Below are 23,284 nucleotides of genomic sequence, written 5' to 3' on the forward strand. Positions count from 1 at the left end.
CTGTACATCTATCTATGCAGTGCATTGAATTGCTAAGTCACTGGGTCATGAGTGCTCATTTATTCTGTGGATGGATCAACAACATGTGTTATTGGACTGGAAGCTGTTCCAGTAGCTCACAGCTCAGCGGTTGCTGTTGATGAACTAAATGATTCAGGTCCAAGTGTCGGTATTCAGTGACTGGAATTATTTTGCAGTGATGACAACACGTGGGAGCCGGAGGAAAACCTGGACTGCCCTGACCTCATCGCAGAATTCCTGCAGTCCCAGAAAATAGCACACGATGGCGTGGATAAAACAGAGGGACCAAAGCGGAAAGCAGTGTCTGATACGGAAACAGAGGAAAATAAAAACAAGAAGAAGAGGGAGGAGGTCAGTGAAGGGTGCTGCCACAGCGGGTGACCAACACAACCTGTGGTCAGTCCCAGAGGAAGCTTTCCTGAGGGAGGGGCAGGTGAGGGGAATAGAAACATAGAAAATAGGTGCAGGAGAAGACCATTCAGCCCTTTGAGCCAGCATCGCCATTCAATATGGCTGATCATCCAAATTCAGTACCCCGTTCCTGCTTTCTCCCCATATCCCTTTATTCCGTTAGCCCTAAGAGCGATATCTAACTCTCTCTTGAATACATCCAGTGAATTGGCCTCCACTGCCTTCTGTGGCAGAGAATTCCACAGACTCACAACTCTCTGGGTGAAAAGGTTTTTCCTCATCTCAGTCCTAAATGGCCGACCCCTTATTCTTAGATGGTGTAGATGAAGTCGAGGGAGCTTTCCTACAGTCTGGTGACCAGAGCTGCAGCCAAGGCTCCAAGTTGAACATTGTATGCTCTATGCAGCCAGTATGGAGGGACCCCGTCTCATGTATTGGCTTGTGTAGAAAGAACTGCAGATGCTGGTTTACACCGAAGATAGAAACAAAATGCTGGAGTAACTCAGCGGGACAGGCAGCATCTGTGTGAGAAGGAATGGTTGACGTTTTGGGTCGAGACCCTTCTTCAGACTGAGAATGTTCTCAACCCGAAATGTTACCCCATTCCTTCTCGCCAAAGATTCTGCCTGTCCCGCTGAGTTACTGCAGCGTTTTGTGTCTATCTTCCCTGTATTGGCTTGCCTGGATTCCGTGCTTGGGGAGGTGGTCAGATTGCCCATGCTCACCGATTCCCCCTTGTGCAAAGTACTATTGATACAGAGTCATTACATATCATAACATGTACTTTAATTAGAATACATACAGAGACCATCAAAATGAATACTGTAGGCTCGGAGTCGTAAGTTGAACTAACTAGCATGCCCGAGGTGGTAGTGTGGAAACCTGACATGGATTATGGATCAGGTCAGCAGCAAAACCAGACACGGATCAAATCAGCAATACTGTTTGATCTGCACCCCCCTTCTTAGGCTTTTTGCCCAAAGGGCAAACATAAAGCATGCAGACGTAATGTATATAAAGCTATAAAAGCAATGAAGATATATTGCAAGTAATATAAGTAACATCAAAAGTGTCTATTTCTGTTTTTTTAATAAATATTTTTATTAGAAGCATATACATATCATAACCAAAACACAATTTGTTTATCAATTACATATTAACACAGCTTCTATTTGTTTATTTTTTTAATAGATTTTTTGAAAGATAGAGCTATAGAAAGACAGGAGGGAGGAAAAAGAGAAAAAATAAAATAAATTACCAATAACACAATTTTGGAGATAGGAAAGTAGATTATAAAGTGTAATTATTCATCCAATCCTGGATTCAAGTTTCAGTCAGGCTTCCGTGCCGGACTAATTTACCCTTTCAGAACATCAATAAAGAGACCATATTCTAGCAAATAATTCTGGTTTGTCAATTAAGACAAGTCTATTTTTTTCCAAGTGTAAGGTCTCAGACATCTCCATAATCAATTTTTAAAATTTCAAAATTTTGTAACATTGCTACACAATTAAAATGTTTAATTGTGTAGCAATGTTACAAAATTTTGAAATTTTAAAAATCAAGTCTGCAATTTATCCCATCAGATAAAGCATAAAAATAAGTTTAATTTGACACCTAATTCACTTTCATATCTCAAGTATTAAAAACGTTATGGCCATTTTCATACTCGGAAATTAGCATCTTGTTCCCTATTGATTTTCTATGGACATAACAAAAAGCTGTGATCGTGGACAGTCAAAAGCCCATAACTTTCTTAAAAATTAAGAGAACTGAATGAAATTTTCAGTTATCATAGATTGAAGCATTCTGAAACAAATATAAAATAATCTTACTTGGATAACCTGAAATTAAAGCATATAGTTAGTTAGTTACCCATTTGTAGCTAATTCCAAACTTCAATTACTAGATCTAAACATCTATCCATTTCTTAAGAAAAGATTAACATTTTTAAATAGCCTAAGTGTCCAAATAATATTCACAAAGAATTCACAATAAAACATGATTTTTAAATATTTGACATTAATTTATAGGCCAAATGGAAGGAATTTAGTTCAATTGCTATAAATTAATGGCATTTAAATCAGCTTTCGAGTGGGGAATCCTGTGGAATGCGCTGGTTTAGAACGTTCACATTGCGGTAGATTTGTGCCCCCAAATGCCCAGAAAAATACTGCGGGATATAATGGGCCCCAAATTAGCTACTCGCAACATTAAATTTTGTATAAAGGGATCTTAAGAAGCCCTTTTTAACGTAAAAATAAACAACCTATCTTCCGTTGTCCCCTGTATGAGATCCGGCCCGTTGTCGGCGGTCGCGGGTTTAGAGGTTAATTTTTAACCTACTATAACAAGTAAATAAACCCCTTAAAACTAAAAATAGCTCAAGCGACGGAATCTCCCAACGATTTTTCGTTAATAATTAACTAGGCTGAACATCCTCGATTTGAACAGCCTAGGGAAAATCGCGTTTTAAACCCGCCCCCCTCTAAACGGCGCCAAAATCGCGCACACGGGCTAGGACAGATTTTCAGCGACGCTTCAGGTACGTTTACAACATACCTAAATTGTGGGGGTTGTTGGGTTTTCCAAAATTGTAATATTCATTTTTTCCCAATTATACCATAATCAAGGAAATTTATTTGGCTTGTTGTAAGTTTTAGGCTTTGTTCTGATATTCCTAATATTATTAGTTTTGTGTCCGGATCCAATTGGATATTAACAACTTCAGAAATAATTTTTAAAATATCCGTCCAGAAATATGAGTTAAATTAGCTTCTGAATATTGACATTTGTCACAGATAGGAGAAATATTTGGAAAGATTCTATTTAATTTTGTTTTAGAATAGTGCAGTCTATGTAGTACTTTAAATTGTATTAAAGAGTGTCTGGTCTTTAACGAGCATTGATGTATATGTTGTAGACTTTCATCCCATATATCTTTCATTATGGGTTGAGCTATTTCATTTTCCCATGTTTGTCTATATAATTCCGTCGATGGGACCTCACTATCTAAAAGAATATTATAAATGTGAGATATTAATTTATCTGTGTTAGGATGTTTATTCAAACATTCATCAAGGCTCCCTAGTTCTATATTCTTGTGTATGTGACTTAACATAATGTCTAAGTTGTAAATATCTAAAAAACATTATTTGAAGGTAATCCAGAATTCTGTTGTAACTCCTGAAATGAAAGAAAAATACCTTTTCTGTAAAGACGTCCTGTGGCGTCAGCCTAAACACGGGCCACTCATGCTCGAACCCTCGTCAGGAGATATGAGGGCGGGCACGTGACGTCATGGGCTAGAGGGAGTGTCCTGGTACTTAAGGTCTCCCACCGCGAGACCATGAGGAGTCGACAGGTAGCTGAGCCCGAGTGAACAACCTCGCTCAGCTACAGCAACATTGTATTATAGTTAGCGCACCACCTAACGTGTCACCACTGAATAAACGACTCGTTGAACCGGCCTGACATCTCACCTTTATTCACCACGTATGGTGCCGCTACACTGGTGACCCCCGACTGTCCAAATTGGAATTGGGACTCTCCTGAAGCACGCAGCCTCGGGTGACCTGATGTCTGCAGCCGGCTGCCCAGTCCTGCAGAACGACGCTGCAGCCAACCCGGCCCTGCAGTGAGGTATGCCGGCTCTTCCCCACCAGCTGCTGCTCACCGGAGCTGAGAAGCCGCCGCTGCTTCCGCTCTCCCGCTCCCGGCAACGGGGCAGGCCGCCTTGTGTGACGGCCACCGAGCTCCCCCACATGACCTGCCCGGAGCCGACCACCGGAGTGGAGAGGTATTACCAGCCGTCGCTGCTGCACCAGCTGCTGCAGGAGCTGCGAGGGTAGCAGCCTCCTGCCCACAGCAACGCCGACATGCCCGACGGCCCTGGGAGCAGAGAGAGAGTAACTGCCGCTCCTCCCGCTCCCGGCAACGGGCTAGGCCGACACCCTGCACCGCACCGGGCCTCCCCGCAGACACGGCTCCAGGCCCTGCCCCGGCCTCACCTCACCTGCACCGCAACAGGCCTCGCCGCGGCCACAGCTCCACACCCTGCACCTCACCGGCAGACCCGGCACCGCAACAGGCCGGCCGCCGCCCAGGGCCTAGCCACCCGATAGGGTGGGCTTACCTGGGGTGCCTGCCGAAGACACCCTTACCGGCATGGACTCTGAAGATCCCTGGGCGCTGGCTGCCTGTCCGGCCCAGGGATTGAATCGCTGGTGAATGCCGCTTCAGCCGGACGGCAAAATGGCCGCCGCGGCCTCCTGAAGCAAGCGGCCGCACAACTACGAAAATGTACCTTTTCTGTAAAGACGTCCTGTGGCGTCAGCCTAAACACGGGCCACTCATGCTCGAACCCTCATCAGGAGATACGAGGGCGGGCACGTGACATCATGGCTAGGGGGAGTGTCCTGGTACTTAAAGTCTCTCACCGTGAGACCTTGAGTCGACAGGTAGCTGAGCCCGAGTGAACAACCTCGCTCAGCTACAGCAACATCCTCTAGGGGCGCTGCACTGGCAGCAGCCTCTGCCTACAGCCTGTCTGTCATTTCTATCTTTTTTAAAATTTTCATTTAGTCCAAAGTCTGTTTTAGGGGGGAACTTTAACTTTTCTATGTGGGGGAGTGGGGCAGGGTAAGGGGGACACCGTCTCCCAGTCTCTTCCTGGCGGGGACGCGACTATTTCTCCGAGTCGCGTCCTCGTCTCCCACCTCGCGGCCTACCAGCTGGATCGGAGCGGCCTTTCCTGCCGGGAACCGGACCAGGGCTGCTACAGCGGCGGCGCAGCGCTGGAGTCACCGCGGAGCGGGCGATGCCTACCTGGGTCGCCGTTTGGAGCTCCGGAGCGTTGGGCCGTTGCTCCAACATCGTGGAGCTCTGGTGCGGAGAGCTTCCAACGCGGGCGGCGCTGAACAACATCGTGGAGTCCTGGGGTGCCTTGCAGAGGGTCCACAGCAGCAGTCTCCACCCGGCACGGCCTGCGGACTTTGGAAGCCGCCGACTCCAGTAGGAGGGGGCCGACTGTGTCCACGCCGCTGAGAACGTCCCGCAGCCCCAACGTCGGACTTGTATCACCCCGGCGAGCGGTCCTGGACATCGGGCCGCCCGTAGCTGCAACTGCGGGCACGGGGAGGCCCTGACCACGGGGAACAGTGGAGGAAGAGACTGACTTTGGTGCCTTCCCACACAGTGGGAAACTTTGATTCTGCTGTGTGGGGATGTTTTATGTTAAATTCTATAGTGTGTTGTGTTCTTTATTTTTATTGTATGGCTGTATGGGAATTTTATTTCACTGTGCCATCTGGCACATGTGACAATTAAATATATCTTGAATCTTGTATTATAGTTAGCGCACCACCTAATGTGTCACCACTGAATAAATGACTCTTTGAACCGGACTGACGTCTCACCTTTATTCACCACGTATGGTGCCGCTACAGTCCCACCTTTTTCATTCCATAATTTTTCCATTGTACAAAACCTTTATCCAACACAGAAGGTTTAAATGAAGGATTATTTACAATGGGGAGAAGGAGTGATAAATTATCCAATTTTAAAGTCATTTTTAATTGTTTCCAAGTTCGTATACCACTATATATTATAGGATTTTCACTATAAGTTTTTTAAATTCAGTTTTGTGGGAGCTAACAAAATCGAGCCAATTTCAAAGGGTAATCAATCTTCCTTTTCCATCTTTAACCAACTTGGTTGTTGATCCATATCTTCCAACCAGAAGTTCATATTTTTAATATTAACTGCCCAAAAATAAAATTAAAAATTTGGTAAAACTAATCCTCCATTCATCTTGGATTCACATAATTTGTTTTACTTATTCTATGGTTCTTATAATCCCAAGTACAACTTGTAACAATAGAATCAACTTTAAAAAAAAATTTGGGGAGATATATCGGAATTGATTGAAAAAGGTACAGTAATTGTGGAAGGAAAATCATTTTTATGGCATTAATTCTACCGAGCATTGAGATAGGAAGTGTTTTCCAATACTGAATATTCTTATGCAGTTTATTAAGTAAAGGGAGAAATTTTAATTTAAATAAAGAAGTATATTTCTTAGTCACATAAATTCCTAGATATTTAAATTTTTGTAGACTATTTTAAAAGGAGATTGTTGCAATGTATGTAGGTTAAGTTCCGTTATTGGCATAATTTCACTTTTGTTCCAATTAATTCTATATCCTGAAAGTGAGCCAAATTGAGTTATAAGATTTAGCGAGCGAGTTTGAAATGCTAGTTTCTGGGTTTGTAGTGTATAGCAATACATCATCTGCGTATAAAGAAATTTTATTAACTATCTTTAGTATTATACCCATAGATTTCTGGATGGACTCTGTAACACTTTCTACCAGTGGTTCAATAGCTAAGGCGAATATCAATGGAGATAATGGGCATCCTTGTCTACAACCTGTAGATAAATTAAATTTGGGTGATAACATTTGATTTGTCAATATTCTAGCTGTTGGGTTAGTATATAGGAGTTCAACCCATGTACAAAACTTCTTACCCAGTTGAAAATTTTCCATCACCGAAAATATATGGGGCCATTCCACCTGATCAAATGCTTTTTCAGCATCTAAACGAGATGACTGCTAAATCTACATTAGCTATTCTATTTGAATATATAATGTTAAATAATCGTCAGATTATAAAATGAATAACGTTTTGGGATAAAACCTGTTTGATCGGGATGTATTAATTTATGAATCACTAAACTTAATCTATGGGCTAAAATTTTAGTTAATATCTTCTGATCAGTGTTTAAAAGAGCAATTGCTCTATATGAACCTGGATCCTCAAGGTCCTTATCCGTTTTTGGTATGTGTTATTGTTGATTCATTTAAAGTTTCTGTTGTGTAAAAGCGTAATTATATAATGTCTGTAGGCATGGAGAAATCAGATCATGAAATTTTTTATAAAATTCAGAGTTTAAGCCATCAGGGCCTGCGGCCTCTCCGTTTTTCAAAGATCTAATGGACTCTTCAATATATTTTACTGATATTTCAGCACCTAATAATTCCTTCTCTTTTAGATCTAAGCCTGTAAGATTACATTTCTGTAAAGATGTTTCCATTCTTGCAGGACACTCTGTCGTTTTGGTTGAATAAAGTGTTTGATAATATTGTAAAAATCTGTCATTGATATCCTTGGGCAATGTTAGTGTTTCTCCCGTATCTGATCTAATTTTATGAATTGTTTTTTCCCCATCCAGTTTACGAAGTTGACGAGCTAATAGTTTTTGTGGTTTATCACCAAATTCAAAAATTGTAGTTGTTTAGTGTGTTGATAAAGTTTTATGATTTGATCTGAATATATTTGATTTAACTTTTATTTAAGTGCAGCGATTTTATTATGTTTTATCATAGAGGGGGCGGCCGCATTCGTATATCTAATTGCCTTATTTCCATTTCCAATACATGTTGTTTAGCACGATTCTTTTTATTATGAAAGGCTTGTGAGGAGATTAACGCTTCTCGTACAAATGCTTTGAATGTTTCCCAGAGAAGGGAGACAGATGTTTCAGGGCAGTCATTCGACTCGAAAAACATATTAATCTGTGTAATAAGATATTTGTGGCATGCTTTATCATTTAAAATTTGAGGGTTAAGTCTCCATTGTGTCTGCTTCTCGGTCATTCCATTTAGTTTAATCATGAATGTTAAAGGTGCATGATCTGAAATTATAATATTATGATATTTCGAATTATAAGTAAATGGGATGAGTTTAGAGTCTACTAAAAAGTAGTCTATTCTTGAATAAGTTTTATGTACCGGTGAGTAAAATGAATATTCTTGTCCAGATGGGTTTTCGATTCTCCAGACATCTTTGATGTTAGTAGTATTAATGTATGAATTTAATAATTCACTTGCCTATGATTTTATTTTCCTTTGTCTTGATGATCTATCTAGATAAGAATCTAATGTACAATTTAAGTCTCCACCAATTATCAAATTATGTTGTGTAAGTTCCGGAATAGTATTAAGTGTTTTCTTGAAAAACAATGGGCTGTCAAAATTTGGTCCATAAACGTTAAGAAGGATCACTTTTTAAAAATATAATTCACCCACCAGTATAATATATCTACCATCGATATCCGCAATAGTTGATATATGTTTAAAAGGTATACCCTTGCGGATTAGAATAGCAACCCCTCTAGACTTATGAGAGAATGAGGAGTGATACGTTTTGTCAATCCATTTTGCTTTCAATCTATGTTGCGCTTCATTTTTAAGGTGAGTTTCTTGAAGAAACATTATATCAGTGATATATTTGAGTGATTTTAAATGTGCTAATACTTTACCTCGCTTGATTGGTTCATTAATACCCTTTACGTTCCAACTACAGAATGTAATTCCTTCACCCCCAATTTTCATATTAACATCTTGCATCTTATAGGTAGGGTGGTCTATAAAAGAGCAGATGGTTCAACACACTAAACCCGACATTCCACCCGAACACAGGATAGATGAATTTTAGATTTAATAAGTCTTCATCCCGAACATATCTCCTTAAAAAAAATGTATAATTGAATTTAATATTAAAGTTGTAATTAAATGAAGAGTAAAAAAAGTGGAAAAATAGATGGTTAGAAGAGTGCAAAGAAAAGGAAAAAACTACATCTACAATCAGTGTTGTTAGTGATAGCCACACTAGTGTGGCTAACCATCTAAAGACTTCCGTAACCTTAAAAAAAAAATTAATACATGCTCCGTGCTTTAATAAAAAAAGAACATTTCAATAAAAACAATTTATAAAAGGGGAAGGGGGAAAAACATTTTTAGGTCCAAAGAATTTGTAATCCAGTAGTAGAAAATTAATATTCTCCTAAAATGTTTTTAATCAAATATTAGTCAAATATTTAAAAAAACAAATTTTATTAATAAAATACCTAAATCAAACCTTATTTACAGTTCTTATTTATAACTAATTCTAAGTAAATATTGTTAATAATAGTAATAATTAGTACTAAATGATAAGGGTTGTAAATCAATAGCAAGAAAACTTGCTCAAATATTATCAACTATCATTAGTCCTTAAGTATAACAATTTAAAGTTCCATTTGTTCTCTGCAAGGTAATGACATCATGGGGATAATGTTCAATCATCAGTCGAATTCTCAATATCCTGGGCGAACTCCAATGCCTTCTTGTAATCGGTGAAGAAATGTTCCTTCTGCTTGTCGGTGACTCTGTTTTGCAGGGTACATCTCAGATTTGGTATCTTCTTAAGGATTCCTCGTCTCATTGAAAAGCGTTCTCCTCCTAGCGACCTCTGCCGGATAGTCTCTAAATAAGATATTTCTGTTGCCAGCAATTTTTTTTTATGATGTCATCCAAAACATGGTCATATTTCACCTTCAATATCAGTTGTCTTGGGGGGGGGGGGCGCTCGCACTTGGGCGAGGTCTCGGTGCTCCGTGTGCCCGGCTTTTGAACTAAATTTTAAACTTTTTGTAATAAGTCTGCAGCAAAGTCACGGAGGTTTTATTTCCCTCTTTGCCCTCTTTAACATCAACAATTCTTAGATTCTGGCGTTTCTGACGTCCCTCCAAGTCAATACATTTTTCAGTCACTTTATTCAATAAGTCTGTTAAACGCTTAGTCTCCGAGAGAATTCTTTTTGTAGTTTCAGCACTTGCATCGGCAATTGACTCTAATTCAGTTATGGCTGCAGTGTGTTGATTTACTGTATCGATAATGGGATCCAACCTAGAGTTAAAGTTGTATTCCATCAAATTAATTTTAGCATTTACCTCTTCGATTTGTTGATTACATTTTTCAGACATTTCTTCCTTACAGGTACCTGTATACAATTCCTCATGAACAGAAGCAGTGATTTCTTCTTAAAAAAAATTCAATTCTTCTTTAAAATTCATTTCTTCTTTAAAATGTTCCAGTTCTTCTCTTATACTTACAGTTGCTCTTGAAATAAAAGTACGAAGGTCCTCCATTTCAACTTTTTTAGTCTTTGTCTTCTGGACCTGTTTTGAAGCTCAGCGTCCTGGGACGACGCTTAAATTGAGCCGAGGCTTCAGTCGGGCCTACTTCTTCCACCGGTGGTTTAGTCTTACCAGTTTTCCTTGCCTGTCCTTTTGGGGGAGTACGTTGTAACGACATTAAACCACCGGAGTCGCGGTCTGATGACGTCACTCACCCTCAATGCAGGCTGCCAGTGAGTTCTCTGCAGGTCAATCCCGTTTTTTCTCCCGTTTTTATTCGGATTTAGCGTGGAGCTAGCTGGCGCGTGCCTCTACTCCAGCATAGCGCCACCGGAAGTCCCCAAAAGTGTATTTCTAATGTGTGCTGGGCGCTCGACCTCCTGGGATCACGGCATAAGGTGCCAGCCAGATACATGTGCTTACACTGCTTGTAAGTGAGAGAGATATCATACTTCTGGAGCTGCAGCATCATTCTTTGCAACCGCACAGGAGCAGCATGTATAGGCTTGCTTAAAATGGTAACCAAAGGTTGGTGGTCGGTCTCAGCGGTAACAGCCTTGCCAAAAATGTAATCGTTGAATTTAACCCATGCAAAAACCACTGACAGTAATTCCTTCTTGATCTGAGCATACTTCATCTCCGTGTCCGTCATCGTTCTGGAAGCATAAGCAACAGGCTGCTCATCCTGCAGACATGCTGCACCGAGGCCGTACTGAGATGCATCACAGGTCAAAGTGACAGGTTTATTGACATTGTTAGAAGCCAGAGTAGGTAGACACGACATCTGACGGTTGAGTGTGTACAAAAGCATGCTGCTGCTGTTGATGCCATGTCCTGGCAGTATTCTTGTGAGTAAGCTGCTGCAAGGGACCCAAGATCTCGCTGAAGTTGGGAACGGATTTTACGAGGTAATTAACCATGCCTAGAAATCTCTGCACGCCTGCAACATCAGTGGATGTGGACATTTCGCTAACAGCCACAGTCTTGGACGGATCCGCCTTGAGACCATCAGCCGTGAAAATATGCCCCACGTAGCTCACCTTGTTAACACGGAACCAACATTTTTGGGGATACAGTTTTATGTTCACTTTCCTGGCACGCTCGAGTACCTTCTTCAAATACCTTCTTGCAATATATCCTTTATTGCTTTACTGTAGATGATAGTTAATTTTATAGCTTAATATACATATTGCTTCAGCATGCTTTAAGTTTGCCCTCTGGGCAAAAAGCCTAAGAAGAGGGATGTAAGTCAAACAGTTTTGCTGCTTTCACTTAGGTCAGGATCTGCAACATCTCCAGAAATGGTTTCGCCTCTTGCACCCATGGCAGACTTGACCAAAGGCAAGACACTTCTCTCTCTTAGCCAAGTGCTCACCACTACAGTTATTACATTCTTGAATAAAATGAGCCGCAGCATAATTAAACTGTCTCTGCCTTGTTAATACTTGACTGGGAGATAAGGCCTGAGCGCTCCAAAACTGACCTTGTAGTGCTATTTGCTGCTGCCTTCTTTGCCTTGGAAACGCAGCTAGCACGCTATTAACCCCATACTGGAATATATACTATACTCCCACGTTGGAATACTGTGCTTGGTTGAGCGTTTGAGGATTGCGACTTGACAGCTTGTAATTCTCACAGACTGCTACAAGTTCCATCCAGAGTTATTGCAGGGTCGCGGACGAGCTTTCTTAGCTTGTCATGAAGAAGACCACACACCAACCGGTCTCAAATAAACTCGTCTTTGAGATCGCCAATCTGCAAGTTCCTGCAGCTTTTTTTAGAACGCACACAAACGATTCAATAGTTTCACCCTCATTCTGGTATCTTGAAAAAAATTTCAAACGTTCGATGACTGGATTAGCTTGAGGGTCACACAATTGTCTAAACTTTCTCTTGAGACACTCCGGGTCATCTGGTGACTCAGTCGGGGTCACGATCGGCGCTCCACCATCGGTAGGTTGATGAGTTATTGCCTCAGCATACACAAACTATTGTGCTCGTTCATGAGCTTCATCTCCTGCGAGGTGAAGGAGCATGCTTGCACGGATCATTGCCGGCTTGTCATGAGCAGTTGCAGCAATGAACAAATCATACTGTCGCTCACCGCTGTCCGGTTCTGCTATCAAAAACAAGTGGGTCAGGTTTTCGGAAAGCTTCAGCCATGTCTGAGACTATGAAAAGCCTTGTAAATAACAGCTAAAGACAAATGGAAATCCCACTTCCGACAGCATGTGCAAAGTATTATTGATACAGTCGTTATATATCATAACAAGTACTTAGAATACATGCAGAGACCATCAAAATGAGTACTGTAGGCTTGGAGTCGTAAGTTGAACTAATTAACATGGCTGCCCACATGCCCTAGATGGTGGTGTGGAAACCTGACGGATCAAGTCAGCAGCAAAACCAGCCACGGATCAAATCAGCAATACTGTTTGATCTACACCCCTGCCCATTGAGTTCTCGTTTGTTTTTCTTGCAGCAGGAGAAGCTGAGAGGGTTTTCCCGAGGGCTGGAACCGGAGTGTATCATCGGGGCGACAGATTCAAGGGGGAAGCTAATGTTCCTCATGAAGTGGTGAGTTTGCAGCATTACAGTCGATCTCTGTCATACCTATAACCCTGCTGCGATGAAGTGATTGAGTGAGCTTGCTGTGTGGTGCGGGCTGGGGGGCGGATTATGCTGAACAAACGAGCAACCTGATGGTGACTGAACACAGTGTTTCCACTTTGAAGGAAATTACCCAAAATTTGGAAATTATGGCTGTCTTCGGGTAATTTTAGGGAAATTTAGTAATTTTGGGAATATCAGACCAGCACCAAGGCTCTTCACCATTCAATCCTCCAGCTCTTGAATTGTCCATGTCGCCCTCCCCATCACACACCTGGGTGGCCATCAATGATGGAACATAGAACAGCACAGGAACTGGCCCTTCAGCCCAAAATGTCTGTGCCCAACATGATGCCAAGATAAACTGATCCCATCTGCCTGGTATATTCTCTTTGGGACATTTGACAATAAAACACTCTGGACTCCTGACTAGATTCACACAGCGTGGAAACTTCCCTCGACGCAACTTGTCCACACCGGCCAACATCCCCTATCTACACCAGTTCCACCTGTTCGCGTTTGGCCCATATCCCTCTAAACCTGTCCCATCCATGTACCTGTCCAAATGTTTCTTAAACGTTGTGATAGTCCCTGCTTCAACTACCTCCTCCATGCAGCAGCTCATTCCACTCACCCAGGGCACGTTTGACATTGAGATGGGACGCAAATTAACCAATCCTGCGCTTTGTTTTATGGTCGCCAGGCAACAAGGACCCTGGGGTCATGGCTGCCTCCTCATTACATCAAAACAATAACAAGGTTTCCAAGGGATAAAAGTCATGCTAACCTTGCAGATTATTTTGTTTTTCGATTGATTTATCTTTATAAGAACTGTTAAATGAAAATGATCAATAACAAATGTAGAGCTAGGGTTATGATTAGGGTTAGCGCAGTCAGTTAGTCAATCGGTTATTCAGTCGGTCGGTCGGCTGTGGAGGATCAGTCGAGCTGTCTGACCGTCGGTGGGTGGCATGAGTTGGGTCGGACTGCTGGTGGGTGGTAAGAGTGGTCGGTCGGGCCGCTGGTGGGTGGTGAGAGTGGACTGTCGGGTCGGGCCGCCGGTGGGTGCTGTGAGTGGTCGAACGGCCGGTGGGTGCTGCGAGTGGTCGGATGGTTGGTGGGGGCTGCGTGGTCGATCGGGCTGTCAGTAGGCCGGTGTTACAGCGAGCGAGCGGGCAGACTGACGGAGCCGGCGCTATGGCGGTGCTGAAGGCAGCCCGTGCTGCGTTCAGGGCAGTGCTGCTCCCCACCATCATCACCATGATAATCCAGAAGGGCATGCTGGCCGAGGTGGACGTGCAGTGGGGCCACACATATGGAGCCCGCAGCTGGTCCCAATGCACCTCCAGCTCCAGCCGTGGCAGCTCTCGAAGGGGGTTGAGTTGGGATTGGGGTGGGGCATTTTCCTGTCAGTGGAAGATGCCTTAGCCTTCCCCCAGCCTGGCACTTCCCCAGTCCCACTATAGCCGTGACCCCCACTCTGCCCACAGGCAGTCAGTGGGGTTCAGTAAACGGGGGAACCCACAAGAACTGCCCTCACGCATTAATTATGCTGGTTCAGGAGCCGGACCTCTGTGGCAGTCTCATTCAAATTACACACTCACATATTCAATATATAATTTTTATATTACGTAATTATGCATAATTATATTTGTTTACAATCATATTCACGTCATATATATATATATATATATCTATATTACTAAAACTATGTTCTTGACCGGTTTTGGCTTTCTGTGCTGCGATTTCCGAGAGAATGCCGCCACCTACGGCCGTCATTTTGGGCCACCTCGCTCAGAGCCCCCCTCCGCCGTATGTGTGCCGAGGATTTTTCCCGTCGATGAAATATGACAGAGATATTAATGTTTTTACTAAATTCCCCATTCTCTCTGCTGCCCCCGCTGGAGGCAGGGGAAGGGACTATAAAACCAGGAAGTGGTGTGCCTCAGTCTCTGCAAGTGGTGTGCCTCAATCAGTCTCTGCAAGTGGTGTGCCTCAATCAGTCTCCGCAAGTGGTCTGCCTCAATCAGAGCTCTGAATGACACTCTCCCTCTCCCTCTCCCTCTCCCCCCTCTCCTCTCTCCCCTCTTTTTATCCCCCTCCATCCCCTCCCCCACCGTCCCTCCCCTAAACCCCCCTCCCCTCCACACACCCTTACTCCCTCCCCCTCCCTGCTCCCCACCTCTCCCCCGCCCCTCATCTCACCGCCCTCTCAGCACACCCCCTCTCTCCCCCCTCTCTCTCTCTTCCCTCCTTCCCTCCATTAGCATGAGTGCGGGGGGGGGGGGTAGTTAGTGTGTGTGATGCTGCATGCCGCCTCCCCCACAACCGCACGTTAAGGGAACAGACCCAACGGGTCTGCGCTTGGTCTAGTATATATATATATGTGTGTGTGTGTGTATAAAGTAAAGTACAAAGTATCCTTTATTGTCATTCAGACATTTCAGTCCGATCGAAATTGCATACCTTGCAGTCATGACATAGAATAAAATAACAGAACACACACTTAACACAGTTTAACATCCACCACAGTGAGTCTACCAGACACCTCACTGTGATGGAAGGCAAAAGTCTTAAAGTCCTTATCTCTTCCCTCCTTGTTCTCCCTCTGCGTTGAGGCGATCCAGGCTTTCGATGTTGGGCCCCCCCGCCGGGTGATGGTAAGTCCCGTGGCCAAATCCGAGCTCCGCGAACGGGCCAGTTCAAACTCCGCGACCCGGGCCAGTCGAAGCTACCACCCTCTAGTCCAGCAGACGAAGCTGTTGTTGCGAGAGCTCCCGAGAATCAGTCACCAATCTGGGACCTGCGAGCTCCCGACGTTGTAGTCCACTGGGCCCGCGGCCGAGCCTCCGAAGTGGCCGCCGCTGCAACGTCACCACAGCCCTGAGTCGGCCAGCCCCGCGTTGGAAAGTCCTGGCTCTGCTTCCGGAGCTTTGAGGTCGATCCCAGTTGGAGGCCGCCAGCTCCGCGATTAGGCCTTAGTGCACAATGAGACGGGGACGGGGGATACGACAAGAAAAGGTCGCATCCCCCCCTGAGAGAAGAGACTAAAAACATGTTTCTCCCACACCACCACACATACACAAGTAAAATAAACTAAAACAACGACAAAAGAAAAAAAAAGAAAAGACAGACGGACTGCAGGTGAGCAGGGGCACCGCCGCCACTTCCGGTGTGTGTGTGTGTATATATATATATATGTATACATATATATGTGTATATATATATATATATATGTGCGTGTATGTATATGTGTATATATATATATGTGTATGTGGTATAACATATGGTTTAAATAGACCACAGCACGGAATTACTCCCATGGTGTAATATGGGCATTGGACACTAGTTGGCGCTTTTTCAATCTCATTTTCTAATTAGTTTAATTAATTAATGTGCAACTTTTGGTACTGATGAGTTATGACTTCCTTCTCAATTATATTTTATCTAAATCTGTGAAAAATTTCATGTAGTTCCAAGACATGGGTCACGAAAGTTAAATTCTAGACACATTTTTGATGCTGGCCCACAGCCTAATTGCTAACGACGGCCTCTGTTGCCCCGTGCAGGAAAAACTCGGACGAGGCAGACTTGGTGCCGGCAAAGGAGGCCAACGTCAAGTGCCCGCAGGTGGTCAAATCGTTTTACAAGGAGCGTCTAACGTGGCACTCCAATCCAACCAAGGTAGAGGAGAAGTAACGGAGCAGAGGGGCTCACACACCTCCCATTTACTACTTTACACGACGAGAAAATAATCCCGACATTTGCAGACATGGTTTTCAGTTGTACAGATGTAAAGTTCTCCGGGTGATACTTCTCTCAACTCCTCTCGGACCTGGTTTATTGCCTCTGACTGCCAGGGGCCGGGCAGGTTGTGTTTCAAATCCAGCATGACATTTTTAATTTCACTGTTTTATTTTTCTCCATGTTTTTGGGGGTAACAACTAATTGTAGAAGCCAATGAGTTGTAGATTAGTTGCCTTGGCTTATAGCATCGGGTTTGAGCCCGTGAAGGCAAAAGGAGTCTGCAGGTGCTGATTTAATTCACAGCCTCTTTTAGTGCACTGTTTTCATTGTGTGGCTGGGCCTGGGAGGGAGGGTGTTACGATGTGTGTGCGTGTCCAGCCACTGCTCTGCCACCTCCTCACTGCAACACCCTGGTACTCTACTGTGAGTTGATGAATGCCTGATCACAGGACCGATTGCTGTTCCAACCAACCTGTGGGAGGCTTGGTGGCCAACACTCCATCCTGCAGTGGTGTTTCCGTTCTGGTGAAAGTTTGCTTCTGGTGGGCCCGCGCTGTTTACTTGGTAATGAGGAGGCAGAAACACAGACAGTGGGTTAGGGCTTCATTCTGTAGTTACAATCCCAGGCTGCTAACGGCCTTCATCTGTTACTGGAGCCAGTCGGCACCACAGCCACACTGCTCTCTGCGACTTGCTTCACTCATTCTCTGCAGTCAATGGGCTTCTGCTTGTCAGTGCCTGGGCATGTGCCTCGCTCTGCAGCTATGTGAACGGGCAAGGTGAGTGAGTCAGTGTTTTAAGGTATTTGTCTCAATTGGAGTTTTACCTCTGAGCCCCCAGTCCCACGTGTTGATCTCTGCCTCTCCAGTGTTCTCTACTCGTTATGGTTAGGTTAGGGGCGGGTTGTGAATGTAGGTGATGCCGCGGTACTGCGTCTCCACCAGTGAGCTGGGAAATGCCGAGGCTGGGCACCAAACGTGGCACAGAGCGGGCAGAGGGAAGCGACACCAGAACAGGTACAGAGCTGGATATACACACACGCACACAGACACACGCACAATGCTGGCTGCTGCCCTCAACGACAGCAGCTTCTCATTCCATCCCGCAAAACCATTGCATCGTCAACGAGTGAGAAAACCACCTCCTCGTCCTCTTTAGTTCAATGTTCAGCCTACCCGGGAAGAGTATAGGCAACAAACACAGCGTGGGTTTATTGGTGTGTGTGTCTCCCTCCCTGGGGCAGCTGAGCCCAGTGTCAGTAGACAATGATGAGAGGGCATTCTGTCCCCCGTGGAAGCTGGAGAAACCTGCCTTGCCCACTACTACTCAGCCAAGCCAGTAACAGTCACAGGTCAAGCTAAAGGGAGTGCCCCTCTGATCTCTGCAGGGTTGCCATAGTCTGCTCTGAACGGAAGCCACGCAAGGGGGAGTAGTTGTGTTTGACTTTTTCACGGGAGGAGTGTGGGCAGCATCTGATATAATCCACGTACTGTATGCGGGGGCCATGGAGGAGATTCCTCCAGCTGGCTGTCTCAGCCATCCATTGTTCTCACACACCTGGTATTGATTTTGACAGTTTATGTGTTATTGGAGTACTTTCATAGGTTTCATACATTGCAGCTCTTCTGTCAGACTTGCATTTAATCATCAAGTGTAGTCTTTTAGAGGGGAGATCTGGTTTTAAAGGATCTGTTTTTGTAGAATCCTTAGAGTATTGTGATACTGCACCTACACCCTGTGTGTCACTAAACATGCGAGCAAATATTGTGTAATAAAACCCAAAAAACAGCTTTGAATGTGTTCTACTCTTTACAAATGATCCACACTGGGTATGGGCGTGTTCACTTCTTTTTTAAACATCTTCTTTAAATGTTGCGCCTCTCACCTTATAGTTCTACCATCTACCCTTTGACATTTCCACCCTGGGTAAAAAAGGTTCTGACTGTCTACCCTGCCCCCTCATAATTTATATATACCTCTACCAGATCTCCCCCAGTGATTGAGATAAAACAATCCAGGTTTGTCCGATCTCTGCTTGTAGCTGGTCTCCAATGTCCAGTGTTTCCTGTTACTGCAGTCTTCATCTTTGTAACTCTTGATGTGGGGAGATGGGATGAGCAGAGAAGGAGCCATGGGTGATTCTGAGCTATGATGAGGGTTTAAAAAGCAGACAAGGACCCCCTCCCCCGCTGCTGGTTCTGGCTGTTAATTTGATGCCCAAAAAACACCTCAGGGGGTCAGGCAGCATCTGTGAGAATATTTCGCACCCTTTGCGCCAAAGTTAAGGGTGCAAAGTTACCCCTCACCCAAAGCCTGGTTTGCAATTTCCCAGTCACAGGGATGCATCATCCTTAGTCTGAGATGCTGAGGGTCTGAACTGGGAGGTGGTGGCGAGGATGGTGAGCTCTGGGGCAGTCAAGTACCATAAGTAAGTAAGTTTATTGGCCAAGTATTCACATACAAGGTGCTCCGCCCACAAGTAACAACGTGACATACAGTGACAGTTACGAATGACTAAAAACACTAAACATTAATAATAAAACATTAATGCTAAAACACCATTGATCAAGCATGTGAACCATAGACCAACCAATTATGTTCGATTAAGGGTCCCGATCCAAAACGTCACCTATCCGTGTTCTCCAGAGATGCAGCCTGACCCGCTGAGTTACTCCAGCACTCTTGTGTCCCATGTTAGTTCAATGAATGTTTGTCTCAGATGCAGATTAATCTGCAATGTTTCCTGTTGTAAACAAAAGCTGAATATTTTAACTGTGGAGATAGATATTTCTCTGCTATGTGGGAGGATGACCGGTTGCCATGATAGAAATGTGGAGCTGAGGTTACAATCAAAATGGTTGTAATCTTATTCAATGGCATTTAATCTTATTATCGGGTGGCAGGTGAGTAATTTATTCCTTGGAGCACAGGAGGCTTAAGGGGTGATTTTATAAAATCGCAGAATCGGTGAATGTACAGAGATTGTGTTCGAGGTTGAGGAATCAAGAACTATGTATTCCCCCGACGATTAACTGACTCAAGAATCGCAACCTAAAACGTTGCCTCTCCATGTTCTCCACAGATACTGTGTGCCCCATTGAGTTACTCCAGCACTCTGCCTTTTTGTGAACTAGCATCTGCAGTTCCTTGTGTCTGCACTTCCGGGTCCACAGTAGCACATGTCCCACTAGTGGTCCAGAGGACAATATAGTGGCTTCCAGTGTTTTACTGTATTGTCATATGTACCGAAACGGGACAATGAAATCCTTACTTACAGCAGCACAGCAGGTTTGTAAACACCACTCAATAGATTATTTAATGAATAAACAATAAAAAAGTTCAATACATAAATATTAGCGCAAAACAAAGCCCGCAGGCCCCAGTGCAGCCAAAGCAGTTCTAAGTTCGGAGTTGAAGTTGAAGTTCGTGGTCAATAGCCTGATGGTTGTTGGGAAGAAGCTGGACGTTAGTTTTCAAGCTCCTGTACCTTCTTTCCGATGGCAGGAGTGAGATGAGAGCCTGGCCAGGGTGGTGTGGGTCTTTTTATAGGCAGCGCCTCCTGTAGATCCCTTCAATGGTGGGGTAGGTCAGTACCCATGATGGACTGGGCAGTGTCCACCATTTTTTGTGATCTCATTCGTTGATGGGTGTTTGTGTTGCCGAACCGGGCCAAATTGCAACCAGTCGCTATGTTCTACCGTACAGCTGTAACAAGAAAGCACACCAAATATTCACTAAACCAAATGTCCTCGGTCTTCTAAGGGAGTAGAGGCAGGTGTTGGTCTTCCTTTCTGATTGCATCAATGTGCTGGGCCCAGGACAGATCTTCAGAATCATGCACGCCCAGGAATTGGACCACAAACCCATCGATGAAGACAAGTTCATGCAATCCTCTGCCTTGTCCCTTGATTTTACTCAATGTTGAGAGCAAGGTTGTCCTGGCACCTTTCATTCAGACGATCAATCTCACTCCTTTCATCTCCCCTTATTGCCGTACCACAACAAGCCTGATTACCCCCGTTCATTCATCACAACTTTTGATTAGAGATTCATTCTACCCAGGTGTACTTTTCCACTTGAGTGCAGGTGACCCAAGAGTTTCAGTGGCCCAGACCTATTCCTATTGATCAGCTACACAGTGCTCGACTATTGGGGAAATATAATGATCTACTTTTGTTGGAAGTGCAGTAAAGCAGGATATAAGGAGGGAGTCTTTCTGCATGAAACTAGGAAGTCAAGTGCTATGCTATGGGAAGTGGAAGAGGAAAAGGCCACAGTTAGATCAGCCATGATCTTACTGACTGGTGGCTGGTTTGAGTCTACATTGCCTTACTCTGCAGTTGATTAATAATCACTTCTCAGCTAGGAAGCCTCCAGGTGCTGCAGCATGTTTAAAGTAATGGTCAGGCAATGATATGAAGGAACAGGGGTCCCACACATTGCTGGCACACAGGTGTGTGGGAAGGAACTGCAGATGCTTGTTTAAACTGAAGATAGACTCAAAAAGCTGGAGTAACTCAGCGGGACAGGCAGCATCTCTGGAGAGAAGGAATGCGTGATGTTCTGGGCCATCAGCCTTCTTCAGACTGGTAAGGGCATGGGAAACGAGAGATATAGACGATGATGAAAGATAAAGAACGTGGCACACAGGTTGTCATTCCATCAGCCTGTTTGTTACAGGAGCTTGTTGAGGTGGGCAGCTCGGCCCCTACTAATAGGTATGTTGCAAAGCCTACCTGAAGCGTCTTTGAAAATCTGCCGCTGCGGGTGTGCGCGATTTTGGCGCCGTTTAGAGGGGGCGGGTTTAAAACGCGATTTTCTCTAGGCTGTTCAAATCGAAGATGTTCAGCCTAGTTAATTATTAACGAAAAATCGCTGGAAGACCCCGTCGCAAAAGCTATTATTAGGTTTAAAGGCCTTGAATAATAGTTATAGTAGTTTAAAAATCAATCTCTAAACCCGCGACCGCCAGCAACCGCAGGGTCTCATAAAGCAAACCACAGAAGATATGCTGTATATTTTTACATTAAAAAGGGCTCCTAAAGATCCCTTTATACAAAGTTTAATATTGCGAGAAGCTCATTTTGGGCCCATTATATCGCGCAGTATTTTTCTGGGCATTTGGGGCACAAATCTACCGCAATGTGAACGTTCTAAACCAGCGCGTTCCACAGAGACCCACTCGAAAGCTGATTTAAATGGGCATTTATTTACAGCAATTGAACACTGAATTCCTTCCATTTGGCCTATAAATTAATGTAAATGAGATTTAAAAATCATGTTTTATTGTGAATTATTTGTGAATATTATTTGGACATTTAGGCTATTTAAAAATGTTAATCATTTATTAAGAAATGGATAGATGTTTAGATCTAGTAATTGAAGTCTGAAATTAGCTACAATTAGGTAACTAACTAATTATATGCTTTAATTTCAGGTCATCCAAGTAAGATTATTTTATATTTGTTTCAGAATGCTTCAATCTATGATAACTGAAAATTTCATTCAGTTCTCTTAATTTTTAAGAAAGTTATGGGCTTTTGACTGTTCACGATCACAGCTTTTTTGTTATGTCCATAGAAAATCAATAGGGAACAAGATGCTCATTTCCCAGTATGAAAATGGCCATAACTTTTTAAATACTTGAGATATGAAAGTGAATTAGGTGTCAAATTAAACTTATTTTTATGCTTTATCTGATGGGATAAATTACAGACTTGATTTTTTAAATCTCAAAATTTTGTAACATTGCTACTACTAACTGTAAAAACTGCTAGATTTAGGCCATTCTGCCCATCAAGTCTACTCCGCCATTCAACCATGGCTGATCTGTCTCTCCATCCAAACCACATTCTCCTGCCTTCTCCCATGACCTCTGACACCTGTGCTAATCAAGAATCTATCAATCTCTGCGTTAAACATGTCCACTAACTTGGTCTCCACCACCGTCTGTGGTAAAGAATTCCACAGATTCACCACCCTCTGACTGAAGAAATTTCTCCTCACCTCCTTCCCAAAAGAACGTCCTGTAATTCCGAGGCTGTGACTCTCACCAGTGGAAACATCCTCTCCACTTCCTTTGATGGAAACTAAACCTCTCTCTCCCCCCCCCCCCCCCCTCTTTCTCTCCCTCCCTCTCTCTCTTTCTCCTTCCCCTCTCTCTCCCCCCCCCCTCTCTTCTCCTCCCCCCCCCTCTTTCTCTCCCTCCCCCCCCCCCCCCCCCCCCCCCCAGAGAGAGAGGGAGGGGCTCGGCCGGACCGGCGTCTGGTGTCGGATCACGGCCGCTGCCATGACGGTTCAGAGTCAGTCGTTCCCAAAGATGCTAGAGGGCCCTCTAGTATTGCTAGATGATAGATCAGATGCTCCTCTAGTATCTTTGGCCGTTCCCGTTCCCGCCCGTCTCCCCCGGAGAGGCGCCAGGCTGACCGACGCCGCGGACGGAGGCGATGGACCGGGCGGGCAGGCGGGCAGACACCGTTTGACACCCTGGCTGATGTAAAACAAGCGTGGGCCCCACTGACTCACCCAGACACG

The 23,284-nt window shown here is 44.2% G+C and overlaps 2 protein-coding genes across 2 annotated transcripts in view; both read left to right on the forward strand.

Moving 5' to 3' along the window:
• LOC116981840 (chromobox protein homolog 1-like) overlaps positions 1 to 18,540 on the forward strand; it is a 41,177-nt gene extending 22,637 nt beyond the window's left edge. The window contains exon 6 of the mRNA XM_033034972.1: positions 17,666 to 18,540. The gene's annotated coding sequence lies outside the window, so the exon portion shown is untranslated. The remainder of the gene's footprint in view (positions 1 to 17,665) is intronic.
• On the forward strand, positions 181 to 18,540 carry LOC116981841 (chromobox protein homolog 1-like; the record flags this gene model as incomplete). The annotated part of the gene is made up of 3 exons (XM_033034973.1): positions 181 to 372; positions 12,876 to 12,970; positions 16,573 to 18,540. Coding segments are annotated over 3 exons (417 nt in total), but the record flags the coding sequence as incomplete, so codon positions are not given.
• Positions 18,541 to 23,284: the final 4,744 nt, after the last annotated feature.

Source organism: Amblyraja radiata, chromosome 16 (genome assembly GCF_010909765.2).
Source record: "Amblyraja radiata isolate CabotCenter1 chromosome 16, sAmbRad1.1.pri, whole genome shotgun sequence".
Classification (NCBI taxonomy): domain Eukaryota; kingdom Metazoa; phylum Chordata; class Chondrichthyes; order Rajiformes; family Rajidae; genus Amblyraja; species Amblyraja radiata.